The sequence below is a fragment of the Camelus bactrianus genome, chromosome 7 (genome assembly GCF_048773025.1).
Source record: "Camelus bactrianus isolate YW-2024 breed Bactrian camel chromosome 7, ASM4877302v1, whole genome shotgun sequence".
Classification (NCBI taxonomy): domain Eukaryota; kingdom Metazoa; phylum Chordata; class Mammalia; order Artiodactyla; family Camelidae; genus Camelus; species Camelus bactrianus.
This window is the reverse complement of record NC_133545.1, coordinates 13,233,774-13,246,947: the sequence shown is the minus strand read 5'-3', so window position 1 is coordinate 13,246,947 and position 13,174 is coordinate 13,233,774. Positions and strand designations below refer to the sequence as shown.

The window sequence follows — 13,174 nt, the reverse complement described above, 5'->3', positions numbered from 1 at the left end:
AGAAGCCTGAAAGAAAATGTTTTTCTTTGTTATTAAGAAGTCATAATACCAGGCATGAGTAACACTTTTATTAAGTTATCTCTTAAATTTCACTAGAACTTTGTGAAGTAAGGAATATTGTTCCTGTTTTACAACCCCAAACTTTTGATGTTAAGTGATTTGCTCTGGGTCACAATAGCTAGTTGTTGGCAAAGGATCTAATAAATCCAGGCCTTCTGATTCTCAAGTTCAGTGCCGCATTGCCTCTTAATACATTGTAATTAAAAGGCTAAATTAAATATGCGTAAAGAGTTTGTTCTCCTGAAAAGTGTTCTGATAGGGAAAGTTCAGCAGAATAGTGCAGAAGAGGACAGACGTTGAGCACATCCACACTGTCTGGTAACCTGGTGATGAGTGAGTGTTTCCTGTGTGAGAAGCTGCTTGGTATAGTGGATGAGTTGGGAGACAGCACTCTGGCAAGGTTCTTAACCCCTGTGAATTTGGTTTTCACTTATAAAATGAGGAGACCCCAGATCTTCAGTTTTATTAGATAATTTGAGTCTCTTATTTGAAGCAAAGTACCTGGCTCATTTTGGGCTCTCCGTGTATGCTTACTCAGCTGGGCAGTTCTTTTTTTTTTTTTCCTAACATTTTTTTTATTGAGTTATAGTCATTTTACAATGTTGTATCAAATTCCAGTTTAGAGCACAATTGTTCAGTTATACATGAACATACATATATTCATTGTCACATTTTTTTTCGCTGTGAGCTACCACAGAATCTTGTATATATTTCCTTGTGCTATATACAGTATAATCTCGTTTCTCTGTTCTATCAACCGGGCAGCTCTTTTTCTACTTCCCTTTAAAACAGATATATGCTATTTTACTTTTATACATTTAAAAAATATTTATACATTTAAAAAATATTCCCCACTTTAAAGCTTAGAATTAAAGTAGAAGAAATAACTTTTTATTTTTTATAATCTCTTTATGAATAAAATTATATACCAATATCATAAGAAATGAAGTTTCTTCGTTGTCTGGACATTCAGTCATTTGTTTTAACTTGTTTCAGTTTCTCCTCAGAGTCATTTGTTGTTAAAAATAGCAGTGATCCTTCAATTTTTCTCAGCAGATGATATATTTAGAATTTGTTCAGTATTCCAGAAGTTCCTTTCTTAATAAATACTGAATGATCAGGGCTCATTTCTATTCCAGATACTAGCTTTTTCTAAATTTATTCACAGTCATCCTCATTGCAGTTAGTTTTGCAGTTAGGATTTAAGGAAGATGCTGCTATGGTGATTGAATTTCTTTGACATATTTATAAAATCAAAGATAATAGGATATATCTGAAACCTTTTTTTTAATCTAGTATGATGAATTAGTTCCTGCTTCTCTAACAACAAAATATGGAGGCTTTTATATCAATACTGGCACTCTCCAGTTTCGCCAAGCTTCAGATACTGAAGAGGAAGACATTACAGACAACCAAAAGCACAAGCCACCCAAAGTGAGTTTATCCAACATTGCAACAGTAATGAGAGCATTCAATTAAAAGGATATATTTTTTGAACTTTACTTGTGCATTATAGCTGTGAATATAAGGAAAAGTAAAATGCTAACCATTGTTTAATGAATTTATAGTTAATTACATGCTTTAAGTTAAGTCATGTAGCTATGGGGAAATTTGTTTATATCATAATAGAATATTTTCTTTTAAAACTTCTCTCTCCATAATCTACTGTTTCTGGACAAGGCTGAGGTTCTTGTGTAGGTTAAGACTCTGGTATAGCCGTGACTTTTCCTAAGATGGAAGGCAAATTTTATAGAATATATATATTATATTTAGGAAATAAATAGAATGTCCTTGGATAAGTGTTTCTTTTTTTCAGCAGTGGGAAGCGGGGAGGAGGTAATTAGGTTTATTTATTTTTAGAGGAAGACTGGGGATTGAACCCAGGACCTTGTGCATGCTAAGCAAGCACTCTATGACACTTGAACTATACCCTCCCCCCTAGATAAATGTTTCTTGAATTGTGAACCGAAGACCTACTTGTACCAGAATCACCAAAATGTTTGTAAAAAATTCATATTAAAAGGCTCTAACCCAAATAACTGAATCAAAACCAAGGGTGGGAGTTCTCATAGACCCAAAGAACCTGCCTATTAAAAATAAGCAATTCTTATGCATCCTGAAATTTGAGAAAAACCACTTGCCCTGGATGCTGGATTGACAACATCAGAGAATAAAGCAGTAATGCTTAGGTAAGTGATGCTTTCTTTTATTATTTTGTAGATTCCCAAAATAAAAGAAGATGATATTGAGATGAAGAAGCGGAAACGGAAAGAGGAAGGGGAAAAGGAGAAGAAGCCAAGGAAAAAAGTACCCAAACAACTGGGGTATGTGAAATTAAACAGAATAAGGGGATGGGGATGAGTGTCATAGCATGACAAGCTCTCCTATTAGAAAGATATGTTCAGCATTAATTAATTCAGCTTAGCTGCCTCTAATGTAATATAGTATTTATAAATGTCAGTGACCTGCTAATTTATATTTTAATAATACTATGTTTATTAACAAGTAGAAGTCATCTTAGAGACTCAGGGTGTTTTAGATTAGGTTTACAGATTTGTTCATTAAGTATTTTGCTCATTACAACATTATACCAACAAGAACTAGTTTGAAAAGTTAGTTTAAACATTGAACACGTTGTTCTAATCTTTTTGTATTAAAACTGAGCTTAGATGCCTGGGGATTGAGAATTGGCTATAGTCTTTGTATGAATGATTTATGGTGGTTTTATATTAAAAAAAATTCATTGATTTTATTTAGCTATTCTGAATGCTTGTGACTTTAGGTAATGATGTAGCCTCTAAAAACCAAATAGAATTTCTCAGAAACCTCATTAAGTCATAAGAATAAAATGTTTGTACCTTGCAGTCATAAAACTATCAAATGCCCCAAGTTCTCTATGGCTTTTTTTGTAGAACTAAGGAACTTGTGAGAGGCTGGATTTTCCTCCCCTCCTTAGCAGGGGAGGTGCATCTGAATTTTGGGCTATCAATGTCCAGAAAGTATTTATCCCCTCCTAAGCAGGAGATTATAGTGACCTCTGAATTACTAAATGCTATGTTATTATTAAAAGTAAGAAAGAAAATATTACTAACAGTTGTTTTAAATGCTCATTATTTATAAGTACACCCGTTTTTAGGAACAAAAACTGTAAGTAATGCCTTTTATTGAATTTATCATTTTCTCAAATTTGTAACTTATTCAGCAAATAGTTACTAAGTATACCAGACACTGCCTGGGTTTTGGATGTATAACAGTAAATGACACATTGGCCTACCTTCAAGGTCCTAATAATCTTTTAGGTTCTGTAGTGCACATAGAAGCATATAAACCATGGAGTTTAGAAAAGATTCTTTAGAGAAAGTGATAACTAAACTGAGACCACCCTTTCCTCATAGTCTGCATAGGGAGAAAGTTGTCATTGAAAATTGCACATATCTATCCTACAGTCTCACAAGGCTGTTCCTAGAATGGAAAGTGAAAAATAATCAGAAGGTGGTAGCAGATACAATAGGATCTGGATAGATGACATGGTGATGAATGAAGGCTTGTAGGTTGATACAGAGGGTTTTGCATTTCTTCGGCAGTTTGTATGTAGCACAGACCACCTGGGGTACCACTTTGAAGGTATACTGTGTAGGCTTCTCTGTTTGTAATCAACTGTTTTCAGCAAAAGTGCATTTCTTTACTTCATTAATTCTTTCGGTGAGTACTTTATAGATGTGATAAGGAATGAACGTTCTAAAAAGAATAGTAAGTTGAACTTCGTATACTTTAATAAACCAGGCCCCTAATCAGTTCTGTTTCTGTTGGTTTTATTCATTTTGTTTTCTTCACCCTAATGGCCAATCACCTACCTGCCTTTCGTAAGTAACAATCTAGGTGATGATGAAGATGCTGTTGTAAAAGTATAATTTAGTAACAAGCTTACTTTCTCATCTATCAAATGAGTATTTTAATTCTTTGCCTAATTTACATGGAGTTTTTAACCTTTAAAATCACACATAACCTAACTGATCACCTTTTTCTTCACAGAGTTGTGGCTCTAAATTCACACAAATCTGAAAAAAAGAAGAAACGTTACAAAGATTCTCTTTCTCTAGCTGCCATGATACGAAAATTTCAAAAAGAGAAGGATGCATTAAAGAAGGAGTCTAACCCTAAAGTCCCAGTGAGCTTACCAACCTCCTCTCTGCATAAACCCCCCTCTGCTGCTGTAGCATTGGGAAATGATGTCTCAGACCTCAATCTGAACAGTGCTGATCCAGACCTCCCCATTTTTGTTAGCACAAATGAACAAGAACTATTTCAGGAAGCTGAAAATGCCCTAGAGATGCTAGACGATTTTGACTTTGACAGATTATTGGATGCTGCTTCTAATGGTAGCCCCCTCTCTGAGTCAGGGGGAGAGAATGGAAATGCCACCCAGCCAACCTACGCCACTCAGGTTATGCCCAAGGTGGTGCCTACACTCCCAGAGGGTCTACCTGTCCTTCTTGAAAAACGTATCGAAGACCTCCGTGTAGTAAGTGTGATAATTCTCTTGTTATTTGCTGCACAAACATAACGATAAATGCTTATTTTAAAACAAAAATAATCACGTATAATCCTAACAGCCTTATAACTTACTTGCTTTGTATCTTTTTAAGCATTGGCTATATGCACAGGCTTTTTCTTTTAAATAGAAATTATATATATACACACACACACACACACACACACACACACACACACACACACACACACACACACATATATTACTATAGTTAGGACATAGACACAGTTGATTCTTTTATTATCTCACTTCATTTTATAAATATTTTTTCTGCAAAGGTTTCATAAATACAATTTTTATTGGTTTACATAGTCATGTAAAGAAAATAGAGGGATGGCAGGAACAAATAGTAACACTGCAGAAGTGTGCCTAAACTTTGTCCAAACTATGTTGACAACTAGTCATTCTACAATTCATTTTACCAACTAGTCCTTTCCAGCTAATTAGCAGTTTTAGTAAGCATACATTGTGTTCCTTCTAAGACAGACTTTTAAGAGTTGAGTTTTTAGCATGTCACAATAGATTCCTCTCTCAGTTGACTTGGATTCATAATCTTTGTTTAGCTGCAGATCCAGGTTTGTCATTACACTTCTCCCTTTAATCTCTGGGAGATACTATTTTGTCTTAAAATGTTCCAAACCTCGCTTAAAACGCCATTTTAATTACTTTACCATTTTTGTCTGAACTCATGCCGTATTTTAGTCCTCTTTTTTCCCCCCTGATGATAAAAGTCATACATTTTTATATTTAGGGAAATATCTCCCATAAACAGCCATTCCCCACCCCCAGCAGAAGTAACTACTGTTAATATACTTATTTTATGAATTTTAATCCATGCATTTGCAAATGCTATGTTATTATTAAAAGTAATTGTTAATAGAAGTGTGATGAGTGGATTATTCTACAACTTGCTTTTTTCTCCTAGGGTTATAGTAATCCATTTACATCACATTTTAAATTTAATAATGATCTCTACATTGTATTTATTTCTCTCAACTCTTTCTAAATTTTAAATATCTGCTTAGAGGAGCGAGAGATTTATCTAATTTTTCTAACAATTGATTTATGGATTTTATTTATCAAACTTATTTAAAAAATTTTTGTTCTTCATTATTTTTTCTGAGGTCGTGGCTTATTCTCTTACAGTTTTGCTTATTTTAACATACTTCATCATTGCAGGACTTAGGGAAATGTGTCCAAGTATCTCGTTGCCAGTGTTTCTTAGGTTGTAACTTGTGTTTACCATAGTTTTCACTTGATTTCCATGCTGTGTTGTTTGTTTGCCCATAAGATTCTTTTTCAAAAACTTTATTTAGGTGTATTTATTTTATATCATATTTTAAAAATTGAAATATAGTTGATGTGCAATATTATATGTTATAGGTATATAATATAGTAATTCACAATTTTTGAAGGTTATACTCCATTTATAGTTATTATAAAATACTAGCTTTATTCCCTGTGTTGTACAATACATCCTTGTAGCTTATTTTATACCTGATAGTTTGTGCCTCTTAATCCTCCACCTCCATCTTGCCCCTCTCCCTTTGCTCTCCCCACTGGGAACCACTAGTTCCTTCTCTACATCTGTGAGTCTGTTTCTTTTCTGTCGTATTCACTAGTTGTATTTTTTCAGATTCCACATGTAAGTGATATCTTACAGTATTTGTCTTCCTCTATCTGACTTATTTCACTTAGTGTAATGCCCTCCAAGTCCATCCATGCTGTACACCAGAAACTAATGATGTAATTAATAATAATAGCCATTGTATGTTTAGCAAAAACCTATACTGTGTGTTGACTGCAATGCTCCTGTGACCCACAATTTCACAAGACAGAATTTACCATTCAGGAGACAGCACCCTGACTGGGCTCAGTATACTGTGTGACTGTGTAGTCTAATCCTCCAGCAGTCTAATCCTCATGTGAGAGAGGTAGTGTTCTTGCATTTAATAGATGAGGAAACTAAGGTTCAGAGAGGTTGAGGGAATTGCCGAAGGCCACATAAATTTTCAGTGGCTGAGCCTTGATGCAGAGTCAGGATTTAAAGGCAGGAACGTCAGGCTCTGTAGCTTGCACTCTGTCTGCTGTGTTACTTGCCATTCATTCTCACTTAATAAAGAAAAGGGATCAGGAGTGAGTGTGTTTGTCTTGTAACGTGCTGTCATATCTCATACACTACAAACTCACCTCTGTAGTAGCCGTGCCAGGATTAAAACAGCTACTTCCTAACCCCTTAGTAGGAAATGATCAATAAGAATATTCATTTCACTTACTAGTATCTGTGCATTCTCCTTATTTTCTCTTTGAAATTTGAGATGGTATTTTTTTCTTCACAAGATGAGAATTCATCCTTGCCTAAAATGCTCATGTCTGTCTGATAAGGACTTTGTTCTTGTTGCTCTTTTCTCACTTTGTAACCTTCTTCTACTGTTCAGCCTCTTCTTTGGATTCTGTTTCTTGAAGTTTAGTTTTCATTCTGGCTTTCTTCCTATATTTCTGCCCACTACTCACACCCAGCCTTGATCCTTCTAAGAAGCTCTGAGGCACATCTCTGAAATTTTCCTCTTCTATTTACAGCATGTGAAATTGTCAAACAACATAAAATTGTCACTACTCTTTGACAGAGGCAACCTATGGCTTGCTTAGATTATTGGATCAGGCCTCTGGATGTTTTACATCTTGTGGATCTCTAGATAAACTGTATCTTTTGATCTTTTGTGATTTCCCCAGTAAATTTGGCATACGGTACAGTGTCTTGGTTTGCATACTCTGTTTCTGGTCAACTGGTTAAGGTGATAAAAATATCATTCTTAACCTCATTGAACTAATTGTTGTTTATCCATTGACAATAACCTTGGCCAGTTTTTTCATTGTTAGTAATTAGGTAGAACCCAGACTGGCTGCAGTAAGCAGTATCTTTGTACAGGGTGACAGTGTTGCCCTGTTAAAGTCAGGAAGCTTCTGGTCTTAAGTCCTGGATCCACCGCTTACTAGCTGTGTGATTTGGAAGTGTATCATGTAAATTCTGTAAGATTTAGGTTCTTTGTTTGTAAAATGGAGGCTATAATACCGATATCATTGGCTGTTATGAGGGTTAAACACGGTAATGAGTATAATATGTAGAGTATCAAACATGTTAGACAATAATGTCTGCAGAAAATGAGACATCTGCTCTCTCTTGGAGATCACAGCAAGAATTAATAAACAGACCTTACAGATACTCAGAACATGCAAGACACCCATAGCACTAAAAAGTCTTGTATGTGTAATTTTTTGAATTAAGGGAGATGCAGAAAAATTAAATACAGACATGACAGGAAAGAATGTTACGTATGGTAAATTTTGTTTCAACATTCTTTGATTACCTGCTCTTGCCAGGTACTTAGCTGGGATGCAAAGTAGAACAGATCATAGCCCCACCCTCAGAGCTTTTTCTCTCCTAATTAGATATGGAAACAAGTAATGTGTTTATTAAGCATTATATTAACAACCTTATGTTTCTTTAGGCTGCCAAACTTTTTGATGAAGAAGGAAGGAAAAAATTCTTTACACAGGATATGAATAATATTCTTCTGGAGTAAGTAATTTTCTTCTTTGATTAAAAAAACCTTAAAAATTATTTAAACCTCAAGAATTCATTAAAAAACACAGTAGACCTTTGAAATATAGATGCTGAGTGGTTGGCTAGTCTCATGCATTCTCTCTTCCGTTTTGGCGTCACAGCATATGTGATTAACTTTCGTTTCTTAGCAAAATTATGCTTCTGCGTGTATCATATGTTGGTTCTCCAGGGCCACTTATGAGAATCAAAGGTTGCAGTATCATAGCTGCCAGAGCGAGTGACCGCTGTGCAGGTTGAATATTATCCTAGATTTAAATGTATTTTTTGTTACCTTATATGAAAATATCTTTCTTGGACAGCTCTGAATGTTTATATTAAATTTGGTGTAATTTTCCTTCTACTTTGATTCTGATTTAGGAGAAATTAATTTCATTGTATCTAGTGAGGTTAATTGTAATTCATACCAACATTTATAGTCAAATGGAAGGTATGCTTTAATGAAGAATCATTTTGGGGTAGGATGGAGGCAGTGTGGAGAAGACAGATGTTAGATTGGAGAGGAAAGGGTGAAGGCTGCTATACAATATAAATTGTATTTAAATTAGTGGTAATTTTCACCCTTAAGGTAGAATTTGATATTAATGAGTTGCAGGCTCGAAGATTGTGGTCAAATAAGCTGTGTTTATAAATCTATTGGCTTATAAATTTTGACCTTGATTCCAGAGATTGCGTATATAATTGGCTGCAGTTAGAACTGGGCAGAAGAGAAGCAGTCGGGGAAAGCAGCTAATTTTAATTCATCTCTGATGAATATAATGTGTGCCTGGTGGTTCAGTAGCATCAAAATACAAAGAAACAAAGCAATGTTTTCAATACTATGGTTCCTGTCTTTTAAATATATAATGGAGGTAGTTTCTCATGAAATAGAAAGGATGGATTAGCTTGTTCATTTTGATAACTGTTTTAATTAATGCAATCTCTCATTCTCCTGGAGTACTTAAGACACCTCATGAAACACATAACCTAATATGCTACTAGTATGAAGACAGAAATTTCTTGTACCTATTTTTTTCTTAATTGAAGTCTAGTTGGTTTATAATCTGTGTTAGTTTCCGGGGTACAGCATAGCGGTTCAGCTATACATGTATACGTATGTGTGTGTGTGTGTGTGTGTGTGTGTATACATATATATATATACTTTTTCATTTTCTTTTTTCATTACAGGTTATTACAAGCTGTTGAATGTAGTTCCCTGTGCTATACAGTAGGACCTTGTTGTTTATCTTGTACCTATTCTTTATTTTAGTCAGGGGTTTAGGATTGATTGTTACTGCCTGGAATCAGGCAAATGCTTCTTGTCTGCACCATCTCCTTTTACCTAGCTGCCTTTTAAACACCAGATTCGGTTATCAGTGTAACCATTTCTCATCAGAGCTGTCCCAGATTTCAAAATCAGGGATATAACTTGCTCTTCTTTTTCTTTTCACTTAAGAGCTCTAAGTGTATGAGATCAGGTCCTTTTCCTGTGACTGAGACAGTCTTTTTTTTATTTTGCCCTTCTGTAAGTGAACAACTCTATCTCTCCTGAGTGAGTTAAGAGATCATCCTTGGAATTTAACACCTCAAATAAGCAGAATATCACTATTCCGTTAACAGGCTTCTCTGTTAATTCCTCCCATCTCTGTCTTAAATCCTCTAGTTTTTTGGAGCCTATCTACTTTTTATTTCACAGAGAGTGTGTCCTAATGTTCAGAGTTGAATTTTTTACCTTTTAGTCATTTAGTTATGCCCCCGTCTTCTTTTTCTTCTTTCCCAAACATCCCTTTTTTCTCTGGACCAAGTTGATCTTCTAAGGGCTTGTGGTACCTGATTATTTAGGGTAGTAATTCCCATGAATTTATTCAGGTGTATTGGCTCTACTTCACTATTTTTCCTTATGCTAGAAGTGGAAAGAGATTGCTGAAATAAGGAACCCTTTTTCCTTTTTACCTAATTGAATTTGAGCTGAATCAACAAATGCTCAGTTGATCTCTCCTATGTCCTCCTTTACCTCAAGAAGACATTGCTACTGAAATCTCAACACTCCCTACTTAGGACCCCAATTCAGGCTGACAGTTGTGCTTAACAGATGCTCTAGGCAGGTACTACCAATCCTACTGGACACGTGCAATGAGATCTGTCATCTGATTGTTAAGAGGCTCCTTTAAGGAGCTCATGAATGAGTAGTGACTTTTGAATCTCAGTGTGAATGGACTTATCAGTTGGTCTGTCTTTCTCTCTCTTTCTATGATATAAAGGAAACTTACCAAGGTGAAAGGGTTGATTCTATGCCACAGCTTTTCCTGACTCTCTTGAGGGGCTCCTTTATAGTTGAAAAAATTCCAAACCATGGTTCAACATCTCTCACCTATTCCACATCAGGTCTCCTTTAGGTCACACTTGAACCAGCCCACCTGAATAAAGTAGTTCTTCAGGGACAAGTGGGACCAGTGCCCCTCTTTTCTGTTATCAGTTGACACATCAAAAGGCTTTTGAATTCTTGCTCTAAGGTGTGAGCTATTTTGGATTTTGAGTTTGAATTATTGCTCCCTAAGTCTTTTTTCAGTTAGTAGTTTCTGATGGTTGTGTTATTTGGACAACATTGGTAGGATATCTGGAATATTTGAGGAAAAATCCAGGAAATTCAGGAGATCTCAGAATTCATTTGGACTTAATTAGTGAGAACTTTTCTTCTACTAGTGTTTAAAACTGATTGGGTAAGAAATACATTCTGTTTTTTAAAAAGAGGGAGTTGATGGAGGGGGAAGATACATAATATGAGGGAATGACTATACTTGTAGAATCCTGTGTGAGAATACCATAGTAGGTGTCACTGAGTATTTCTGAGCAGACGAATCTTGTTTACAAAGGTAGCTATTGCTTCAGCTATGGGTTCCTGTGTGGCATTTCTTTGAGGCTTCTCCAGAGGAAAATGAGACCCTTGTATAGATAGGTATATAAAGATGGTTTTCCAGCCTATTTACTCACAAAACCCAGTGTTTGTTTCCCAGTGCGTTGACAGCCGGTGCTCCCAGTGTATTTTCATCCATTTTGAGCCTGTACTGATCTCGTGCTCATAATTCATTATTGGAGGTTTGAGGCTCATTCACAGTAATTTTCGCACATGGATATCTGCTTTGGAGATAGATTTCACTTAAAGAAGGAAAAGGAGGCTGGTGGAGAGAAGGGGGCAGGACTCTCCCCACTTCAGGAGAAGCTTTATTTCTCTGTGAGATAAATGTGATGATACCTGAAATTCAGACTTACATTGACATGTGTTTTCAGTTGTCCCCTTACACCAAAAGATCAGAATTCTTAGTGAGAAGAAAAAAATTAAAGTAGATGTGTGAGGGATATATGCTTAAAATATACTGCCTATAATATAATAAATATAATAATTTAATATAATAGATTCTTAGGAATTTTATATATTTGTGATAGACCAATACTGTCAGTGACCTCCAGGTTAATACATTTCTCTGATTTCTACCTAGTATTATTGGCTTAGGGGCAGAAAGTCAGCTCTTCCTGTTTCTGAGTTACCCCTCTTTGGAAACCACTGATTTTTATAAGTAGGTCATTGAGTCAATCTATTCTTACTCAGAATAGATTAACTGCTTGGAATTTCTATTTTATTTTCAGCTTTAACCAACCTTTAATAATGGGTCAAGCTGAATGCCTCCTACCCAGAGTCTAGACTTTTAATAAAAGTCTAACCTCATAACATTACTTAACCAAATGTTTATTCACAGAACTCATAACCATAGTGATTATCTTCCATATAGACTACTGCATTTGGCCCCCTGGCTCTAGTGGTCCTTAAACTTCTTTTTATATATGTGTATTTTGTGTGTGTGTTTGGTTTCTCTTATATCAAGAATTTTCTGTTGTCAGTTCTGAGGAGTATAGTTTTCCACATTTCACTGTTTCTGAAATTGCAATACATCTTATAAGTGATGGATACATTTGATCTGGCAAAAGCTGTTAACTGAATCTTTGGATGAACCTTATATTTGTGAGAAGTATTTAAGTCTATCTGCACCTTCTACTGTAATAAAATGTGATGATTTGGACATAGTTTGTTGCCATGGGCTCCAGTTTGGTCTTGGCCTTCAAATTAACATCTGTTCTCATTTTTCACAGTGGCAGCTGCCAAATAAAATGTCTTCCATCTTGGAAGAAACCTCAATAGCTTGTCCTGCTGTGAGCATAATGGCTGTTACAGACTCTTCTTTTTTTTTTTTTTTTTTTTTTTTTAAGGCTAAATACCCTTTTAACAGTAACTGGATAATTGGAATAAGTTGAACAAACTATTAAATATCTGGTTTGTGCAGTGCAGACACAGTGAGGGAAACAAAGATGGATAGAACAGTCTGTATAGCCAGAAGGGCCTTACCTCTTCTGAATATCATTTTTTCAACCCTTAAGGGAAGAATACTCAAGAACTCATTGAACTGTGTGACTCTGTAGTAGAGCAAATTGCACGGCAGTGAGGAGAAGTATGATATTTCTGTGTGGAAATGAGCTTTTAGTTAATAAAGGAGTTCCTGTGCTTTACCCCAAAAGGGTAGACTTTGCCTCTGTCATCAAAAAATTATTTGCCATCATGTTTAGGGTTATAAATTCTACTCTTAAACTAGACTCATAGAAATTTTTTATAGCATTACTATTTATTGATGAGGTTTTTTTTTCCTTGAAAAATACTGTCCAGGAAATCATGGAAAGATAAAAGGAGAAAAGAGTCATGTCTCTGCCTCCTTGCTTGTGTATTACTATGTAAAAGAAATTCTATACTACTTACTTGTTTGTTTTTGGTCAGCATTGAGTTACAGCTACAGGAACTAGGCCCTGTCATTCGCAGCAGTGTCTACTCCCATCTTGAAGCTTTTGTGCCATGCAATAAAGAAACACTGGTCAAACGTCTAAAGAAGTTGCACCTCAACGTCCAGGTAAGATAA

General features: G+C 35.4%; 1 protein-coding gene across 3 annotated transcripts in view; it reads left to right on the top strand.

Moving 5' to 3' along the window:
• Window positions 1–13,174, top strand: part of UBN2 (ubinuclein 2) — a 69,916-nt gene that overhangs the window by 16,291 nt on the left and 40,451 nt on the right. For all 3 annotated transcript variants that reach the window (XM_074366949.1, XM_010947480.3, XM_074366948.1), the window contains exons 4-8: window positions 1,357–1,494; window positions 2,281–2,384; window positions 4,093–4,582; window positions 8,122–8,192; window positions 13,036–13,165. In XM_074366949.1, the coding sequence (XP_074223050.1) occupies window positions 1,357–1,494; window positions 2,281–2,384; window positions 4,093–4,582; window positions 8,122–8,192; window positions 13,036–13,165 (933 nt within the window). The remainder of the gene's footprint in view (window positions 1–1,356; window positions 1,495–2,280; window positions 2,385–4,092; window positions 4,583–8,121; window positions 8,193–13,035; window positions 13,166–13,174) is intronic.